Raw genomic sequence first — 13787 nt, 5'->3', positions numbered from 1 at the left:
AATTAAAAAAAAAATGTTATTTTTTAATTAGGAAAAAATTAAGCAAAACTAAGAAATAAATGACTATATATATTTGTAGATATGCAATTAATTAAGCCAGTTTTCACTTTACCATACAAACAGTGGAAAAATTGTTTTGCCTTCAGGCTAAAATTAATGTAAAAATTGCACAAATGTTTCAAATTGAAAAGTAGGTATTTTTTTAAATAAAAAAAAAACATAGTTGGCTGAAATCCATAGGGAACGCAAAATTATTTTATTTACTGTTGCTACCACGAAATAATAGAGAGACGAAAATAAGCAATTCTGAATCGTTTTTATACGGTTTAGTTGAGTCTCTCTTTGTATGTTTTGAGAAAATTTACCAAAGTAGTGAATATATTTTTTATACCAACAAAAAGTGGATATTTCAACTAACTGCTGAATTTTGAAACAAATCTCATATTTTGTAAGAGAATTTTTTGATTGAAAATTACTTCTATTTTTTCGATATTAGGTCACTAAAAGAAAAAAAAGTAAATATTTTAATAAAAAAAAAATGTGTGGGACATAAGAAAGTAAGTCCCCACCAAATTTCTTGAATAAAAAATTGTTTGTACTAGTTTAATAAAAAAATCCAAAAACTTGGTTATTTGAAATTTTCACATAAATTTTCAGGAAAAATTGTGTGTACAAAAGTTATTCACCTTTTCATTTCCTATCTTCTTGCCATATCACTTTTTTCTTTCTTTCGTTACCTAGGACATTGCCACATAACTTTATTCTACTGCACTCGTAGTTTCGTCGGAAATCGAGATAAGCCGTTTTTACCATTAAAAATTTAACCACGCCCCTCTCCTACATTTTCGCGATCTCAGATCGCGCGTATATTACTTTTCTGTTAATGTCTGTTATTTTATCTTTTGTTTGCGATGGTTTTCATTCTATTATGATATTGTTTGTTTTTAAAAATTATCTAAAGCAACGATGTAATCTCCGAAGAAATTGTTCAGATCGGTTAACTACAGCATATAGCTTCCATACAAACTGAACACATAGTTACTAAAAGAAATGCACCTAATGAAGGGTATATTAGCTTCGGTGCAGCCGAAGTTAAAACTTTTTTGACGTGGTCGAAACTTGGATTATTTAAATTTGTTCAGATCTATGGCATATATGTAGCTGTACTGGACACATAGTTACTAAAAGAAATGCACCTGTGAAGAGTATATTAGCTTCGGTGCAGCCGAAGTTAACGTTTTTTCTCATTTTTATTTAATTTTCTTATGTACATATATCTAATACACACAGAAAATTGAATGTCGTTCTGGTAAATATTTTCGAAGTTATACGCAAATTTGAAAAGGCGTTTCACAGTGCTTGGAAGTACAAGGCGAAACTGTAAATGTGTTTTTTTTTCAAAAGGGTGTTTTAAAAACGGCTTAAACGATTAGTCTTAAATTTTAATACGAGCTTCTTTAATATATTTTTCAGTAATAAAACGAAGATTTTTTCATAGACAATTTAACGCCGCAATTTTGGTTTTTTTTGGCAAAAAATTTTATTTTGTTTACTTTTTCGATTTGGTTTACTAGACTTAACATTACGTTAACGAAATCTGTTTGGTTTTTTAATTTCAGAGAATCCAGTTCAGAGCTATAGTGGTCACCGCAAAACGTCTTTTTTGAGAGGAGCTTCCGGAGATCAGCTGTAGTTTTTTTTCCAAATTAATATTTTTGCTAATACTAAGTTTTTAAATATAGATAAAATATACCAAAATATGCATACAGATTTTTTGATCAATAAATTTAAAAGTTCTAACAGAAAAAATTGTAGAAAATGTGTCTTTTTCGGTCTTCTAACTGTATATAACCCCTTGAACAAAGCTCGAGTGGCTCTCATGGAAGTGCTTGGATGAGAGGTGCTTGCTTCATATTTTTTGAACGTCTGTTTCCTTGAAGAAATTGTGTTAAATTGTAATAATAACAAAATAAAAACAAAAAAAAAAAATAAAAATATTAGTAATATTAATAAATAAAATATACTCATTAAAAAATAAAAAAACTGTCCACTATGTGCATTAATGTGTTTTTTATTATTGTAATAAGCAAATTTGAGCAGCAACGAACTAAATGACTTAAAATTATAACTATTTTATACATTTGTCACATGATAGTTAATTATTATTTTTATAGTATATTATTAATATTATTAATACTTTCTTTGCTTTATGTTTTTAACAGTTATTGTTGAGTGTAAGGTAAGCAACATGTTATTTACTATTAATATTATTTTTATTGTGTTTGGACGTATGCTTATTATGACTTAAGTACAGACATACATAGGTATTATGTATATATAGATATGTACAGGTTATTTAGTTGTTATATATGTATGTTGATATTTTCACAAGTGGAAGCTCAAAGAGTTAAATATTTTTTAGCAAACATATTTTTTATGAACATTTTTAGTTTCAGTATTAAATCTGTCTGTATGTATGTTTATGCTAGTGAATTGCTGTATTTAAGCTGGATGCGATTCCATCACGAATTCCGTTGAATTCGTTCACGGTTTTTTTAATTTCATTTTTAAAATAAGCAGTTTCTAGTGCTTTGATTCACTAAGTCGCTTTAGAAAAAAAAGTAAAAAAGAATTATAAAAAAATTATCAAAAAAGTAATAAATCCTGCTTTTGCATTTTTTCAGTTGAATGCTAGTATATTTAAGCGTATTTGAGTTTTTCGAAAAAAAAAGAAATACAGTTTGTTTTTATGCCAATTTTCGCCTAAAAACATTCTCAATATTCAGTATATTTATTAGCAATTAGGCTTAAGTTATTTACATAACTAATTATATTTATATTTATGTAATTTTTGTGCTTTCAGGACATTTTTTATGCATATATATGTGTATAAATTTATTTATAGTACATACATACATACATACATACATACAAATAATTAATTAATATACTTTTTATTATATTTTTATTTTTTTCTTAATTCCATTTCACATAATTGTTTTCTTATTTGCTTAACTACGTTTTATAAATTAAATTTGCATTTCATTATTCTATCAATTAATAATAATTATTAATCCGCCAATGCTGACATTTCGTTGTAACTAACATTATATTATATATCAATTTATATATATATTTGTGTGTTTTATATTTAGAAAATTTTATTGAAAATTACATATTTAATTTTAATGATAATAGTTAATTACATTATTTTAGTTTTAATTTTTTAATTGAATCTCATTATTGTCAATAGTTTTCGATTTATCAACGTTTTTTGGTATAAATTTGCTGGTATTCGTTTTTTGTTGTTGTTGCGCCATCATAATCATGTGACATGAACGTACATATGTACATATATGTATATGTTCAGCCATAAATAGAGTTTTTCGTAATTGAATTGTCATCTTTTAAGAGCTCTTAAAGCTATTTTTTTCTTAAACTTTTTTTTACCTAATCGTCATTTTAAAATAAATGCATTTGTTCGTTAAGAAGTTATACAAGTGTAAAAAATATAAAATTCATTTAAAAAATTTATTTAGAAATATTTAAAAATATTTTTTTTGCAAAATTAAGTTTTTTCGAAATTATTTTTTTTTCCAAAATTAATTTTTTATGAACATGAATTTAGAAATAAAAATAAATTTTTTCAAAACCAATTTTTTTTAGCAAAAAAAGTGAAAATTCAGAAGTTTAATTTAATTTTTTAACTATTAATTTTTTTTGCGCACATAATTTAGTAATAAATGTAAATATTTTTCAAAATTAGTTTTATAGTGAGCATGGAAAGTCAAAATATGGTTATATAATCTTTTTTACAATTAATTTTTGTGAAAGAAAAAAAAGAAAACTTGGAAATAAAAGTAGTTTTTGTTTTTTTTAAGTAGTATTTTATGAGCAGGAAAACTGAAAAGTGGGAAATAAAAATAAATTTTTTTCAAAATTAATTTTTTATTAGCAGTAAAAATGGAAATTTAGAAATATAATAATTTTTTTTCGGAATTAATTTTTTATGGAAGTAAAATTTGAAAGTTAAAGCAAATTCTTCACAATTAATTTTTTTATGCACAAAATATTTGGAAATAAAAGCATATTTTTTTCAAAACTAATTTTTTATTAACCTAAGATTTGGAAATAAAAGTAAATTTTTTTCAAAATTGGAATATTAAGAAAAAAAGTAATTTTTTTTTAAATTAATTTTTTATGAAAGAAAAATTTGGGAATAAAAGCAAATTTGTTTCAAATTTAATTTTTTGTGAACAGAATTATTGGAAATGAAAGAGTACATTTTGTCAAAATTAACTTTTATGAACAGAAAATTTGGAGAAAAAATTTTTTTTTTCAAATATAATTTTTATGAACAGAAAATTTGGAAATAATTATTTTATTAAATGATTTTTTTTATGAACAGAAAATTTAGAAAAAAGCTTTTTTTTCAAAATTAATTTTATATGTACAGAAAATTTGGAAATGAAAGCTAATTTTTTCAAAATAAATATTTTACTAACCTAAAGTTATCTAGAAGTAAGTTTTTTTCAAAATTTATTTTTGAAAAAAAATTTTTTATGAACAGAAATTAGAAAATAAAAGTAATTTTTTTTTCGAAATTAATTTTAAATGAGCAGGAAAAGTGAAAATTTAGAAAAATAATGAATTTTTTCACAATTAATTCTTTTTGTAAAAAGAAATTTCGAAATAAAAGTACATTTTTCTCAAAACTAATTTTTTATGAGCAGGAAATGTTAAAAATTTGACTTTTCATTGAATTTTTTTCCAGAATTAATTTTTATGAACAAAAAAAGTGAGAAAAGCTAGAGTTAAACACAAAGAATCATTATGAAATAAATTGGCTATTCAATAAAAAAGTAAAAATTTGTAAAATAAAAAAAATATAATAAAAAAAATGTTTATAAAAAAATTGGAATAAAAAAAATATTGTAGGAAATTATTTGAAAATTTTGAATAAAAAAAAAAAATATTTTAGTAATTTTGAATTGAATGGAACGAATACTTAAAACAATGCTATTTATTGCCATTCATATTAAAAAGCCGTATAAAATATAAAGATTATAAAATTTAATATACTTTTTTTTAAATTTTTTCCCATATGAATTTTCAGTGTTATTTATTTTGGCCATCAATTAAAATCAAAATCATTTTTATTCCATGCAGAGCTTTCAATTACACGTAATTATTACATTTACAATGTGACTTGCAAGTTTGATTCTTAATTTCATTACTAATTGCGCTTTTTTATAATGCGGAGATATTTGATACGCATAAACGATAGAATTCAAACACTTGCGACAGCACATTATATTAAATAAATATAACTTTTTATAAAAATAAATATTGAATAATAAATATTTCCTATTGTAATTTGTGTAATAAAAAGCGAACTGACGGTGAGCGGAGATAATATTAATGCATGAGTGAGATGGCGTTAGTGTGAGAGCGAAGAAAATACCGAGAGCAGGAGTTTAAAAGCTAATTCTATTGTTGCGTCAGCATATAATATATATTTTTTTTGTAACAGAGAGCAGCGCTACAACATAACGAGCAGGGGAATGGCGAATCGATGATGGTTTAATGGTAAAAGTTTTGCTAATTGTTTTAATTTTTTATAACATGTTATAGGTAAAACATTGTATGCAAATTAATTTCTTAAATTATTTTTTTTAAGAATCTTATTATCAGTCAATGCCAAATAATGAAATATCTTTAAGTAAGACAATAATTTCAGTAATGACAGTATAAGGAAAAAAGATTTATGGCCAGGTCACATAGAACCTTTGCTTCGCTGTGTGTCAGACATTTGTAGAAAATAATCAAAGAGAACAACAAAAACTTAATCGACTCCTTCTCAAAAATATCCTAATACGCATTAAATGCACTATAACCAAAATTTTTACTATAATTACTATAGCAAAAAAAAATATGTGAAACGGCATTGCCTACATTTAGGATATTTAGCAATAAATGAAAAATGGAAGAAATATTTTGATGAATGTCCGATATAGTATATATATATATAATATATAGTATATTCGATGACAGTAGCTAGTATTTTGACTCCGACAAATATGTGTAAGGTACAATCTAAAGGCGAAAAAAATTTAAATTCTGGCCTACATTTAGGGTGCTTTGAAACAAATAGAAATTCGAACAAATTTTGTTCCAAAGAAATTAAATTGATAATAAATCTTGTTTATTGAAATGAGCGAAAAACATTAAACACTGAACTCAGTGATGTTTCAGAAGCTAAAGCAACAACGTATAGTTAAAAAACTATACGGAGTTTTAAATCGAAAATTCATATACTACAATATTACGGACTGCTTTCAACGGTCAATTTTTGTCTAACCACCTCAAACTGCATCAACATTATGATACACTCTACACTCTACCCACTCATCGTTCGCCTGCCGTGCGCATTGAAAACATACCTTTGCGCTAACACTCATACTCAAGTATGAATGGTTTACGCTCGCTGGCATAAGCCGGCGATATGGGTGTACCTGTTGTGCACGCATTGCCGACCGCTGAATCAGCCGAACCGATAGGCGCCGCCGCAACGCCTTTGTTGCTAGCATAATGCATTTGTGCTAACAAAGCATAGTTATTACTCGCAATTGCTGAAGCGTTCGCGGTCAGCGCATATCTATGATGCGTCGACGAGGAGGATGACGATGATGACGCCGATGCGGACGCGGACGTTGTCGACGAGGCATATGCGCCATGCATGGCATCTGAATGGCTGCTGCTGCCACCACTTGTGCCATAATAGTTGAGCGCGCTGATGAGTGGCACGGTGCCGCCGCTGCTGCCGCCGCTTGACGGTGAGGTGGGATAGTGAACGGCAGTGTGTGTGCGTGTATGAGCGCCCGTTAACATATGCTGACGTTGCTGCTGGTATGTAGTGTTTGTGTTGGTGCTGTTATTGCCGATATTTGTACGTTTCGTGTTGAGTAGATAATCTGTTTGTAATGCGGCACTGTTGTTGGCTGCTGGTGATGCCAGTTCAAAACCATTTGTTGTTTGTGCGCTGCGCAGGGCAATGAACGTGTCGAAATTATCGGAAGATGAGGCGTTGGAGGCTGTCGAATTGCGGCGCATATGGTAGGCGCTGGTGGCATGTGCTGGTTGATGCTGTTGCGGCTTAATGGTCTTGGCATGCGTTGCTGCGGTAGGTAGTAACAGCTGCTGCTGCTGCTGCTGTTGTTGTTGATTGTACACCATAGGCTGTGAAACGGACGAATTTGACGATGAGGATGTCGACAGCGATAGCGACGAGCTGATGGAGTTTGTTGGTTTTTGTTGATGTTGCTGTTGTTGTTGTTGTGGTTGATAATGTCGACGCATGTTGTCCAACATGTAGCGATTATTTGCATCACCACACGCTGCCGCCATGCTTTGTGCCGGATTTCCGCCATATTTCTTGCCGTCAATGTACAATGCGCTGGCTGCTGTTGCTGGCGCCTGCGGTTGTGCTTGCAAATATATGTTCGCCTTTATGCCGCTGCCACTTTGTTGTTGGAATTTGGTGGGCGTTTTACTGCCTGCGGCGGTTGTGGAAACTTGTGTGTCATCTTCGTTGTAAAAATGTCGCGTGTTAATATCTTTCATCCCGTTAGGCGCTGTTGTAAGATAAGCGTCATAAGCAGCGGTAGCGTATAGCAAATTTTTCGTTGATTTTGGCGTCTCGAACAAATTGGGCGCGCCACTTAACTGCCGTTCATTTTCATGTTCTACCATGGCCAATGACATCGCATCTCTTCCATCAAATGCTAACGTTTTCTCTTGTTGCTGCTTGTTTTTGTGCACTGAATAGATATCTAATGGCTTAGCTGTTGCAACGTATGTATTCATCATTGGCAATTTCACTTTATCTGCTTCCATACCATAAGCGCTTGCCTCCTGTGCTAGCGCTGGCATTTTCATATCAACACTAAAGTTGTAGAATTGGCGCGCATAGGAAGCGGCAGGATTAACGCTGGTTGTTGCATCTTGATGTGTTTTATTACTTTGCTGCTCGCCGAGTAATAGTAGCGCGCTATGACGCAATTCGAAAGCGCTGCCGCCAGCTTTCCTGCCGCGTGCAGCGCGTCGGAATGCGCTACGCGGCACATAACCACCCTCCGCGCCGTCGTCCTCATTTTCAATGCCGCTTGTACCAACGCGCTCATCATCATAGCCAATGGAGTTTGCTTTACGCGTGTGTTGGCCACTCTTCGCGCGATAGAAATGCTCTAAATAGCTTTCGTAATGTAGATCTGTGTCGTTGCGCCGCTCATTCATGTCAGTCGCATCAATGCCAAATACACCGTTACCATCTACATCTAGAGAAACGTCTTTTTGTTGTTGCTGTTGTTGTAGATGTTGATTAAGCGAACGATAGAAATGGCTTTCGGCTAGATTCTCATTATACGCCAACAAGAAATTGCGTTCGTCGGCGGCGTTCTGATGTTCTTGCTGCGGTCGCTGCCAATCGTTAGTGGCGCCAGTGCCGTGTTGCTGCTTCATTGCTGCCACCTGACTGTCGCGTTGTAGTTGTAATTGAAAATCTTTGTCTTCAGCTTCGTTAACTAGTATACGTATGCTATCATCCAAATTGGCTGCACGTCTGTAATCCACCAACAGCGCGGCATCGCCACCAGTGCTCAAACCCACGAAATCACTGTCAGCCAAATCATCTTCGTTGGAAGTGTTGAAGAAAGTAGTGGCCGCCTCACTGCTTCTATGCTCGTCTGCAGTTAATAAGAGATTGGCGGAATCGTCCACAGCGAGTTTGTTATAAAAGTATTGTGACATTTTCGGATGCTCGTAGCGCAGACCAGCACTGCTGCTCGTATCGTCTGCCAGTGAGGGCGTAATGGGCTCTGTTGCGCCAATCGAGCTCACCGGTGTTGCCTGTTCTACTGCCAATGTGGGCCCACTAAATACGGAAGCATAATCCGAGCTGCTGAGCGAGTCGGAGCAACCGCGCTTAGATATCGGCAGCGTGCCAAGGTTCTCATAGTTGTTGCTGTTGGACGCAGTCGGCAGCGCTCTTTGCTCTGTGGTTGTTAATGATTTTTGTGCCGCCGAGAGACTGCGTTTATGTGTACGGCCGCGCAGTGGCTTTGCGTAGCGCGGCGTGCCACACTTTTCACTTTCCTTGACTTCATTGTTTTCGATTTGTCGTTGACGCTGCAGGCGCCCTGCCGCAACGCGACCCACTGAGTGCGCCGACTGTTTTGTGTTGCGCAGATTTTGCTCGAAATTCTCCTCTAAGTAAGCATCGAGATAATGTAAATTCTTAGAGAGATCAATTTCAGACTTGTAGCTCTTGTAGATGGTGGCTTGTTGTCGGCCACTAGCACTGGCGTTAAGCGCAGCGCATTTCGATTCATAGCTGCTGATACGCGCGCGATCGCCTATAAAGCGAAAGCTGTCATCCTTGGCCAACGTGCTGAAGCCACTACCGTTACCGGCATACTGTTGATGCGCCGCGCTAGCTTGCTTGAAGTTACGACATTTGTCGCGTAACTTTTGCAGTCCTTGCCGCGTTTTCGCTTGCAAACGTTCGAAGTAAGAGTGTTTGCCGCTGCCAGCGGCGCTGCCCGGACTTACTAACGCAATGTTATGGCGCGCACTGGCGCTAACATCTAACGCGCTGTGTATGCTTTGTGTGCGATTCGGATAGGTGATTTTGAGTTTCTTCATTTGTGGCAGATCGCTGATAGTATCAGCGCCGTTTGTTGTAATTGCGTATGTCGTCGCTGGCAAGCCACTCGCCGATTTGTGCATCTTGCGTAGCGAAAGATTCTTAAAGACATGTTTTGGTTTGAGTTTTTGTGACTTAGCCGTTGTACTTAGTGTCATGGCGGCGTTGGTGCTGACAAAATCTTGGCGCTCGAAGCGGCTAACCGGTATGCCATTCAAGTAATGTTGACGCGCATTTTCGTTTGTTTGTTGTTTCATATTACCATCTAGTGCGCGCTTTGTGCTTGTCATGCCGCTACCACCATCGAATAGACGGCGTATAGAACGCTCGGAGCGCTGTCGTTTTTTCAGTGGCCGCTGTTGTTGTGAAGCGCATGAAGCAGCGCGTAGGCGCGCGTTGGCGCTCAAATGCTCCGCTTGCATGTCGTCATCCAGAAAAATGGAGAATGGATTCGTTATAACTGTACTGCTGTCCGTTTCATGTGTGCTAACTGCAAATGCGCGCTCCGTTGCGACGGCGTCCAGCAAGTAACCGCGCGCGTTGTATTCAGCTTCCTCAGTGCTGCTGTCGCTCAGCAATTCTTCGAGACTATTTAATGATTTTGGCTTACTTACTATACTACTTTGCTTATTATCTAAGACAACTACAACACTACCATCAGCATCTGACAATTGTACCGCGGTATCACCACGTTTGCGCGGTGCATAACAATGCCATACACTTGCGCGCGCATCCCTCATACCTAATAACGCGTCACCTGTACATTCTAACAGTATGCGCGCGTGACGCTCTGGCGCCGAAACTGCATCACTGTCTAACTGTCCGTCAACATTAGCAATTAGCTGCCAACTGCATATATCTGTGTCGGAATGCACTTTGCGTAAGCGCCGTTCAACTACACTACACGCCAGTGCGCGCATCTCTTTCAAAGAGTTCGATTGCTTGCGAAAGCAATAGAAGGGATTATTTATGCTCAATCTTTGCAGTAGTTCTTCGCTACCGGCGAGTAGCGCCTCGTAATTACTTACATGTTCGGCGCGCCCAAGCATTTTTAGACTTTGCGGCAAACTGTCAAGCAGCGCTTTGGTGCGCAAGCGTCGCTGACTGTGCCGCTGTCTTTGGTGGGCGCGCATGCTGTTCAACTTGTCGTCGGTGATGGCAACCGCATGCGGTTCGGTTATATTCAATATTAGTTGCTTACCGTTAGTGCTCATACCGCTAGTTGTTTCGGTATTGTTTATAAAATTTAAGGAAGCATTACCGCTATTTGTAGTACCGCCGCTACCTTGATTGCCACTGCTGTTGCTAGTATTTTTGCTAGTTATGGAATGCATTTCTGTGTCGCACTTGTCAATTTCGGCGGCGCTTGTTGCTGTTATTGTTTGTGCTGTTGTCATTTTTGTTATTGCAGTCTGTTGTTGTTGGCATTGTTTCGTGTTTGTGTTTGCGCCAGTTGTGTTAGTGTTAGAGGCACTGTCGCGTCTCAAGTCTTGCTCTCTGTCCGTTTCAGTTTGTTTTTGTTTTTGTTTTTCGTTTGTAACGGCGTCACACATGTCAGCACTGTTACTATGATTAGCGCTAGTGCTCTCAATCGCGTTCGCCGTTACGCGTTCGTCGGCGTTAGCTGCGCCCGCGTTCGTCTTTTCGTCTATGTCATTTGCTGTTGCGTTTTCCGTTATTAACAATTTGTTTGTTGTTGTATTTAAATGCAACGTGTTTTGTTTGCTGCTGCTGCTACTGCTACTGCTGTTGTTGTTGTTGTTCTTGGTTGTGTTACCGCTACTATTACTATTATTACCGTTATTGTTATGTTTGTTATTTTGCAAATCGTTGTTGCTACTACAACTAACACTAACTAAATTATTTGTCATGGTTGTAGTTGTGGTTGTTGTTGTTGTTGTTGTTGCAGTTGCTACTGTAGTAGTAGTGACATTCGTATTACTATCAATATTATTGATGTTATTATTCATATTATTATTGTTATTGTTAAATGTATGATTCATATTATTGATATTATTTTTATTATTATCATTGATTGCCTGCTAGACCCTAGTTGGCGGCTGTAAAATCATTGCAGCCATGCGTACCTTCATTGCCTCCGGTGATCCGTGTGCGGTTTGTAAATGATGATGCTGTTGCTGTTGTTGTTGTTGTTGCGCTTGTTGGTGATGCTGTTGCAATTGTTGTTGCTGTTGCTGTTGCTGATGATGATGAAAACCAGCCGGCGTGGTATATATCGAATCACCCTGTGGACCACTGGTACTGTCCGAACGTGATTTCAAATCGGCTTTCTCACTGGTTAGAGGAGTTAGTTGAAGAGCGAAAAAGAAAAATAATATATATAATATTGATTATTGATTGAAATTTTTTTTCTTAACTTTGATAGCAACATAGCTTAGGATCAATAAATATTTAAAAAAAAAGATTTAAAAAAATGGATGGTGTCGAGCTATAATTTCGATTAGGTTCTGATAATGATATATATAGGTATGTAGGTGAATATTTTTCTATTGTTATTATACCCGTCTTCTTATCTCATATAAATGCACTCTTATTTGTTAGAAAACGTAGAGGTATCTCTCACAAAAATTAACGCGCTCTCGAAAAATAATTTCTAAAGCCAAGAGTAGTCACAAATTACTATCAGTAAATTTTTAAGGAAGGGTTTATAGAATATACTCAGTTTGCTTAAGGGCTTACATGGGTTGACGGGTTTCAAAAAATAAAGTCTTTTCATTGTCTTATTAAATTCTATAACACCTCTAGAATATTGCCCAGCATTTTTGATCAGAGAAATAGTTTCGGAGATACAGCCTTGAGAACTTGTGCGCTTGAGGCTGGCTGGGCTGAGTGCGCCGTTTTTAAACGCATTTTTCTCGAAACTGTGTTTTTGAAGTTGGTTGGTAAGATTTTGCGAGAACTACTCAAATGATCTTGATGAAATTTTACACAGGTCATTGAGATACAATTCTTAAAGACTTGGACAAAGGATTTTTTTGAATTACAACTAAAAAAAAATTGCGAAATTTTCAGTTTTCTGTAAAAATGTCTGCCAAGAAACCAATTTTCAGTTTTTTTCCTTCGTCCAAGTCTAGTTTAGGGTTTTAACTTAAACACGTATTTTTTCACTTTAGATGATCTTGCAAGGAGTTAACCTGTCAACGTGGGCGCATCTTTTTTCCGAGGGGTCACCGGAAATGTCGTCGCAATTATCGAGTTTAAACTATTCCTTTCCAAAAATTTCAGATTTTCTTTGTTAATAGTGTATGTTTCTAACAATAAAAAATTTCAGTAAAATATTTAATTTTTATATGAGAAATAATTTCAGAAAAAAAGTGTTTTTTTTACATGTCGAAACTCATGTAATTTCTTAAGCTATTTCGCATAGTTGATCCTGGCGTAAAAGGCAGCGATGGATTTTACTTAGAAAGCAGTGATTGTTAGTTCTTTTTGATAAATGAATACTGCTAAAAATAGGTCATCAGAAGTGTTTTGAGCTTACTAGTTTGAATATCAATCCTTGCCACTTCGCTGGGTACATCGAAGTTTTGTCTAGCGAAAAAATTCAATTTTAGCTTGGTAAAAACTGAGCATTTGAGGAAAGAGTGCCTAGATGGTACACATTGTCTGTATTCGTACACTTTTTGGAAAAATAGGTGAACAGAATGTTTAGCCGCACCGCATGCCAACCTATTGGACAGTGTCTAGTTTAAACACCTACAATTGCGATGAGATTCATTTTGCAAAGAACCTCTTGCGGTCTACTCTAGACTAGAACGATATTCATACCGTTAAAATTTTCATCAGCGCTTGCCGACGCATTACCAATTTGTGCCCAATCTGACGACATATACCCTATCTGTAGTGTTTTGCGAACACATTTTCTATGTAGACTAGATATACTTTTCAAAGCATCTATTGGCAAGGATCTGAGACATTTCTAAAAGGTTCAGCGCAAAATCTCGGAATATTTCAAGCTAATAGCCTCTTCGCACAGGAGGATTGATCATTTAACAAGCCTTTCCTCGATTAAAAAGGTAATTTAGATCAATTTACCATACAGACTACAAAATTCTTAATCGAG

The 13787-nt window shown here is 35.0% G+C and overlaps 1 protein-coding gene across 3 annotated transcripts in view; it reads right to left on the bottom strand.

Moving 5' to 3' along the window:
- LOC126751024 (kin of IRRE-like protein 2) overlaps nt 1–13787 on the bottom strand; it is a 513287-nt gene that overhangs the window by 80749 nt on the left and 418751 nt on the right. For all 3 annotated transcript variants that reach the window (XM_050460920.1, XM_050460921.1, XM_050460923.1), the window contains exon 15: nt 11791–11998. In XM_050460920.1, the coding sequence (XP_050316877.1) occupies nt 11791–11998 (208 nt within the window). The remainder of the gene's footprint in view (nt 1–11790; nt 11999–13787) is intronic.

This window comes from Bactrocera neohumeralis, chromosome 2 (assembly GCF_024586455.1).
Source record: "Bactrocera neohumeralis isolate Rockhampton chromosome 2, APGP_CSIRO_Bneo_wtdbg2-racon-allhic-juicebox.fasta_v2, whole genome shotgun sequence".
Lineage (NCBI taxonomy): Eukaryota > Metazoa > Arthropoda > Insecta > Diptera > Tephritidae > Bactrocera > Bactrocera neohumeralis.
The sequence above is the reverse complement of the archived record's forward strand: the minus strand, read 5'-3'. Positions and strand labels throughout refer to the sequence as shown.